We start from the raw sequence: 7,403 nt of genomic DNA, 5'->3' as shown, positions 1-7,403 counted from the left end.
ATAACCCCTAACCTATAATTACTCAACCTCACGCCATATAATTGCCTTATAAAAACGGGTACTAATTTTAGCGAATTTTAGTGAATTTGTAAATTAAGTCTGCGGTAATAATAAAACACATTTAATTATGATGTAAGTTTGAGAGTATGCTAAGCAAGCTAGCCCCTGTATCTGATTCCAAACTTTCCATACTTGTACATCTTTTGACAAAATATTGTGCCAATGAATTTGCCTACAAATTAGTGCCTAAAAACAGAAAAAAATCTGAAAACGCTAAAATTACTACCGTCTATAATAGTAACCTTAAGGTATACACTACATGTATGACATCTCCACCATAATTATATACATTACCCTCTATAACATTTTTTGCTAAAGTCCATGCAGCATGAGTTCTGTAAGTATTAATTGTTTCTGTTCTAATCTATATAGTAGTCATTGAGGTATCTTGTCCCGACACGCTAGCTACAGGCACAACACGAACACAAGCCCCTCTCCTCGTTATCCTCATTCTTGCTCTCTTCAACATTGTCTTTATACCCTCCCTAAATTTTCTTTGCAGACCAATGAACAATGCCGTAAACAAGAAACTATTCGATTGTGAAACCAGTCGGAGAACTGTACCTATTATCGGGATAAGTCTAGATAGTCCAAATCCATGACCAAGTATCGGAATAAGAGGAATCAAAAGACGTGATATGAGTGTGGTGAGGAGGAAAAATGAGATCATTAGAATTGGCAAGAAGAGCATTTTTTTTTGCACGCTAGCACTTGGAAGAAGCGATCTCTTGTAGAAGCAGCTGCATGAAGTAATGGTGGCGACGATAATTAATACAAAGCAAGGTAAGTCAATAAAGAATGCATCAATTGTGTTGAAGACAACTCCAATAATCACGCGAGAATCTCCCTCAGTCGAATTCAGATTAACAGACTCACATGTCCGAGCAATCATATAAAGGTAACCAGTTGTATTTACCATTGACACGATCACACCATATGTCCAAATAGCAAATATCGCTGTAACAACTCGTTTATAAGTCAATTTCTTCACACCATTGAGAATTCCATAGCACTGTACAAAAGCAATCAGAGTAATCGTGAGAGGTGGAAGTGAAAAGACGAGCATGTGTTGAGCTTTGATCTCGACATGTGTATACAAACACACTCCATTGCTTACAGCTATGGGATGAACGAATGTACTGAGAGAAAATAGAATAATGTGAATTGCTATGGACAAACAAGAGAAAGAGACAAACAGAAAGTTGTAAGGTGATTGAAGTTTCTTGCAGTAACGGTAGCTTGCCAGGATGAGAGAGTTGAGAATTGTTGATGGTACAAAGTTGATGAGTAGCTGTAGGATGGCAAGTAAGATAGTCCCAAAAATGCGGCCATTGTTTGTGTCTTCTGTCCCAAATACTAGCGTACCATTCAAATCATTCTCTGAGTCATTGAAATCCATCACTTTCCTAGACTATGTACATGCATGGTTTACTATACACATAAACTCTTTTATACTACAAACTGTACCGTGCATTTACGCTAATCAGAATCGCATAGCTGTAAACGATACTGAAGCCTTAAAGAAAGGAAGTGGAGCATCACAACAAAACATTCCACAACAATTGCACTCCCTTCTAAACTGCGAATAGCCATATAGGTAGCTACGTACTATCTTCATGCAATGTGCCAACAGCATGCTATTACATGCAAGTACAATCTATTATATTATTGTGACTTACATGCATAATTATAGTCTCATGAATCAGCCTGCCTTGGGAGAGTCTCCAAGGCCGGCTGATTCATGAGACTAACATGCATATAGGGCCCATGCATGGATGGATACACACTGGAATGATCCCATCCAGGAATTAAAGTAAGTACTACAAAATGGATCCTCAACGAAATAATATTTTTGAGGTGCAAGGCTAGCTATCTCATCGTCATTTTGACTAAAGCGAAAATGCTCCGTAATATTACAGCATATTCAAATTCACTTCATTACATACACGCTAAGAGAACAATAAAAAAAAAGTAATTTGCAATAAACTTACTTACTGAAATAAACTTACCAGTAACAAAAATAATAGGTAGTTATTAACTAAAAAGATCGTCCAAAGAATCAGATTTTTCCAGTTTTTCAGATGGTTGTTCGCTCGGAGAGTCTTTACCTGGGAGACTGCCGGGGAGGAGGAGGTCTGGTCTATGTTCTACTTCAGACTCAGCGTTTGATTGGTCGATGAGCTCAGGGGGTGGGCTGTTGGACGCCCGGGATTTAAGGAGCTTCAGTACTACCTCCCATTCATCTAGACACTACAGGAAGAGTACATTGCATGACGTTAGTACAAACTGCCGTATAATTATGTCATAGCATACATGTCGATGTACTTCTTTATAAATACAAGCTTTCACCGTAGCAAATCATGGGGCACACTCACAAAGCTAAGGTATGAGCATTCAGATTTGCTTATACATGTACCCTTAACGAGTCCACCACCTTACAATGTGTGCACAAATCCACTCAATTAATCTGTTAACGTTTCGTCTCGTACTATAGCCTAGGGATATTACAATGAGACAACTCCCATGTACCTTCTGATGATAGGTGATATGCGAGTCTCCCAAATGCTTCATGAGTGAGCACATCTCTCTGTCCTTAGAGGCCCCCCACTTCTCAATGTCCACCCTCAACATCTCGTTAGCTCTAGACAGGTCATCAAGAGCCTTGTCAGCATCTAGGCTGGACTAAAGGTGGGAGCACATAGTCGCTCATTACCTTGTATAATCAGTACTGTATACCGAATGTATCAAACATATGCGAACGTTGCGAGGGTTGATCAATTCACATAAATAAAATCGCAAAACCTAATGCACACGATCTGTACCTTTTGCACGTCTTCTGCCAATTTCGGTAGCTTCACCACTTTGCCAGTAGCAGCTGCCTGCACAAGAACACATAACATGGTAACACAGTCAAAAGACGCGGTTATACTCACGTCATCATGAGTCTTCTTCCTCTTGTCTCTCTCGTCCCACGCCCTTTCCTTCTCGTACTGGAGAGCGTCCCTCCTATGAACCGCATTCTATGTGGCAGACAGTTATGTACCATATATGTGTAATAACCATGGTGACTTACCACTCCAGCTGCAGAGAACAACTGGTACTCTCTAGAGGCCATCAGTAGAGAGTAAGCATTTGCTTCATTCTGGAGGGCAGACAACAATACATGTAATACCAATACTAACAGCAATAAAATAAAATGCTTACAAACTTCAGGTTTGATACTGCATGCATGTATACACAATGCATACCACACAATTGCATGACATTATCATATCCATGAGCCTAAACAAGTGCTGAATTTTAAAGGCCTTAAAACAGAGACAATGTTCAACGTACTAGAGTCTTGGTTGCACTGCCGCATGCCTCTATACAGGTGCCGACTTTCTGCAGGGGGTGGGCTAGGTGTGGCTCATGAGTGGCCCACTGTATCATGGCCGAAGAAAAGTCTTCCAAGTTGTTGGAGAGCTCGTCCCTGTCAGTGTGCAGACGGGTGGCTACTCTCTCCAAGTGACTAAACTTCTCGCCCAGCTCTGCATGGATAGAAGCCGTGCAGCTGGCAGACATATTGAGGGGGGGCAACGAGTAGGAGGATGTACAGTACGTGCATGTATATGGAATGGGTAATTAAGGCAAAGAGAACAAGACAATACAAGTCTAATGGGTTAAGAGTACGGTACATGTACATCAATTCATATTGAGACACACCAGCGAAATACTTTGCGTGCTTGAGGTAGTCGGGGTCAGGGTTTTTGAGCATGACGTAAGTGGTGGCATTCTTGACAGAAGAGGAGAACATGTTCAACAGTTTCAGGGAGTTGCCGCTGTTCTCGCTCACGTGGGACGAAAACGTCTGCAGAAACAATTTCATTCAGAATAGGTCAAAAGTGAAACATTTGAGACATCACGAATCTTTAATATGACCCCCAAGGTTACACTGTAAATGTAGGTATGGAACATGCTGAACAAGTTACTGTATAGCGGGTATTTTTTGTTGGAGCGAATGTTCGTATGAACTGTCCATTTAAACAATTAAATATTCGTACAACACAGGATAGTTACATTTAACATATTGTGGTAGAATAATTTCGTAGTTTTACTATTTTCGTATGATGCTCTACAATACGAAATATATGAAAAGAACCCGCTATATGGTATTGGGTGTTACATGTAAGTCTAGACTCGAGTACTATGATCCCTCAAAGTTAGGTGCCAGCATGCTGAACACGTTATTGGGTTAAATACACTGTACATACACGCAGAGATAGACTCACATCGGGGTCGGCAGTGAGGAAGATCTTCAAGTGCCGATCAAACGAGAAGTATGGGTGGTAGGCCAGTCTCTTAAGGAACCTGTCCAGTGCTTTCTGTCTCTCTTTGAGGAACGTCTCACTCTTGTGATCAAAGAATCGAGATATCTGCTTGCCAGGGAGAGGCTGAAGGGAAAGAGAGGGAGATAAGGTAATCTTTGTGTGAAGATTGTACCACGTGTCCTACTATTCTAGCATAATGTGCAAATCAACAATGTATTGTAGTGTACTACTATTACACTGTAATCACTGCAATGAAACATGTCTAACAGTGGCTGTAATAAAGAGGTGGCCCTCTAACACAGGTCAAAACACATGCTATGAGGCATATTAACTAATTATAGAGGGTGGATCGGCTTATTGAGGTGGCCTTATAATGACCAGATACTTTGGAGATCACGGTAACAACTCACAGGGGTGATAAGAGTGTAGTGTATCTTCTCCAGCACATCCCTGAGCCACTCAAAGTCCTTGTACCTCCTCCACACCTCGTAGTGGGACTGCTCGTACAGAGAACCGGGGCGGGTGCTCTGTGAAGTGTGTGTGTGGGTGCTCAGTGGAGTGTGTGTATGGTGTGGGGGTGGGTGCTCTGTGGAGTGTGTGTGTGGTGTGGGGGTGGGTGCTTAGTGGAGTATGGGGGTGTGAGTGTGTGTGTGTGTGTGTGCGTATGTATGTTGCTGACATAATTATGAGCAAGAATACCACCCCCAAGCAAACAACAAACAACATTTTCTGTGTTGACATTCTCAGCCAATAGTACAAGCCCAGAAATCTTCTATTTAACGCAGCTACATGTACGTATGTATGTATGTACATGTACAATAACATATGATGGTGTTTCAAGACAACAAGACGACCACCATAATAATTATAACAGATAGAGATTACAAGTACGAGCATTTTTAATTGCTAAGTGCTCAAAAGCACTTACATCGGTGGTGATTTTGTAAGATATATACGAGTCATTTTTGGCCGTGTGTTTCAGTCTTTCCGTTATCTCCACCTTGAGGTCGATATCCTGACCCTCCTCAGGCTCCAAGCTCCTCTCTCGACCGGGGGAAATGGGGCTCTCCATATCCATCATTTTACGCTGTTTTTTCAGGTAATCAGGGTTGTCTAGTTTTGATTTCGGTTGTTCTGTGGAGCTTGTACTTCCCTCGAGGCTCCGAAGTACGGTGGAATTGACGTCATCACCATAACCCTTGTCTGGGGGAGGGAGTTAATGAACCACGTAATTAACATTGTAGAATGATATTATAATTAAACTAGAGCTGCTTCACAGTTTAGCTGCTAATCTACAGGAATTCTTCGCAGGGGCAGACCAACAGTGATGAAGAGGTGGCCAGCTAACACAGGTTGATATACAGGCTATAGAGAGTTTAGGGCCTTGGCTGTATTATAGAGACAATAGACACATTTTACTAACAATACATGTACGTGTGCAAGTATGTGGTGGACCAAGTATGCCTGGGACTTCTACATGGAAAATGCTAACTTTTAGCTGGTTAAAGCTTATCAGCTCTACAGTATATAGATTTTAACAAGGAATCCAATGGTATATGAAACTTTGAAGTATGACAAAGTTATGACAACTTTATAAAGGTCAAACTCAACACAAATAGACTTTAACACAGGTTGATATACAGGCTATAGAGAGTTTAGGGGCTTGGCTGTATTATAGAGACAATAGACACATTTGACTAACAATACATGTACATGTGCAAGTATGTGGTGGACCAAGTATGCCTGGGACTTCTACATGGAAAATGCTAACTTTTAGCTGGTTAAAGCTTATCAGCTCTACAGCATATAGATTTTAACAAGGAATCCAATGGTATATGAAACTTTGAAGTATGACAAAGTTATGACAACTTTATAAAGGTCAAACTCAACACAAATAGACTTTAACACAGGTTGATATACAGGCTATAGAGAGTTTAGGGCCTTGGCTGTATTATAGAGACAATAGACACATTTTACTAACAATACATGTACATGTGCAAGTCTAAAGAACAAAATGGCAAGCGAACTATAGCAGTTAGGGTGAACAGATTCCACAAGGTTCCATTGTATAAGTAAACACTGTTCAGTATGTGTTACTAAGAATCTTAGAGCTGGGTGCATGAATATACAAGCATGGTTTTGAGCTTATACCACTATTTCGGACAGATCTCAGTTAGGGGGTTTTCTCTGGCTTACAAGAGATCATCAGCTAGGGTTCGTACCACTTGCAAGAGGTTGTAGTCATATACGATATTGTAAAGCTACAAGCCAGACACAGCCAGGGACTTTCCCTTACAAAACTACAAGCCACACACACAGCTAGGAGGTTTCTATACCGAGAACTGCAAACTATGCCTCAATCATGGCTGGCTTTAACCACCACATTACATAAAGCTACAAGGCAGACCTGACACAATAAACTACTGTAGGGGCTCACTGGACCAGCCCCACCCACTCACCGGGACTGGTTGGAGGCGAGAGGGTAACGAAGGAGTGGGAGTTACTGTCACTGTCTACTTGTTTATCAGACGGCGAATCTTCGGACTGATCGAGTGTGGTGATGTCACCGTTTGCAGTTGTATCTCTTGTGGGTGTGGCGTGCCCGTTGGTAGTTTTGTCGTTAGACTGGTAATCTTTGGAGGGGGTGTCGACATTAGGGGCAGAGTCCGGGGCTGCCTGATCTTCAATCTGTGCTGATTCCATCATCTTCTCAGCCTCTGCAGATCACATAGTAATAGCGTAATTAACTTCACATAGCTATAGCTAGCTTGAGGGGATTAATTAATTATAGGCTGTGTAGTGCAAAGCAGTTTCAAGCTACGAAAGCTTTTTAGCAGCATAGGTGATGTAATCTAAATGTAGCCTGCATGCATACACACCTGTCTTACTCCACTGGAGCCTGCAAATCTTGTTTCCAGCAGTTCCAAAAACAGCAACACATGTGACAGAGAAGGTGTTTAGTCTTGCAAGTCTAGCCACGCCCCTTCACACACACAAAACCCCAAAGAAGGGGCGTGGCTTGCTAGACTTGCA

At 41.6% G+C, this 7,403-nt stretch overlaps 1 protein-coding gene across 1 annotated transcript; it reads right to left on the bottom strand.

The window, feature by feature from the left end:
- Nucleotides 1-1,963: 1,963 nt before the first annotated feature.
- Nucleotides 1,964-7,399, bottom strand: LOC135335330 (sorting nexin-30-like). Its single transcript, XM_064530795.1, has 12 exons — nucleotides 7,250-7,399; nucleotides 6,830-7,087; nucleotides 5,299-5,573; nucleotides 4,781-4,897; nucleotides 4,332-4,493; nucleotides 3,766-3,910; nucleotides 3,397-3,590; nucleotides 3,134-3,202; nucleotides 2,994-3,080; nucleotides 2,883-2,939; nucleotides 2,590-2,742; nucleotides 1,964-2,310 (listed from the first exon to the last, which is right to left on the bottom strand). Exons 2-12 carry the CDS (start codon nucleotides 7,074-7,076, stop codon nucleotides 2,095-2,097), a joined length of 1,722 nt encoding a protein of 573 aa, XP_064386865.1. The 5' UTR covers nucleotides 7,077-7,087; nucleotides 7,250-7,399; the 3' UTR covers nucleotides 1,964-2,094.
- Between the last annotated feature and the right edge of the window lie 4 nt (nucleotides 7,400-7,403).

Source organism: Halichondria panicea, chromosome 4 (assembly GCF_963675165.1).
Source record: "Halichondria panicea chromosome 4, odHalPani1.1, whole genome shotgun sequence".
NCBI lineage: Eukaryota > Metazoa > Porifera > Demospongiae > Suberitida > Halichondriidae > Halichondria > Halichondria panicea.
Note: the sequence above shows the minus strand (reverse complement) of the source record. Positions and strands in the feature narration are given on the sequence as shown.

What these genes read in the sequence shown, in the direction of transcription:
- LOC135335330 (XM_064530795.1), bottom strand. Translation starts at nt 7,076, where the DNA reads ATGATGGAATCAGCACAGATTGAAGATCAGGCAGCCCCGGACTCTGCC. An exon ending in CTTACAAAATCACCACCGAT is followed by an intron (nt 4,898 to 5,298) that starts GTAAGTGCTTTT and finishes CACACTTCACAG; the next exon opens with AGCACCCGCCCCGGTTCTCT. An exon ending in ATATCACCTATCATCAGAAG is followed by an intron (nt 2,311 to 2,589) that starts GTACATGGGAGT and finishes CTCTTCCTGTAG; the next exon opens with TGTCTAGATGAATGGGAGGT.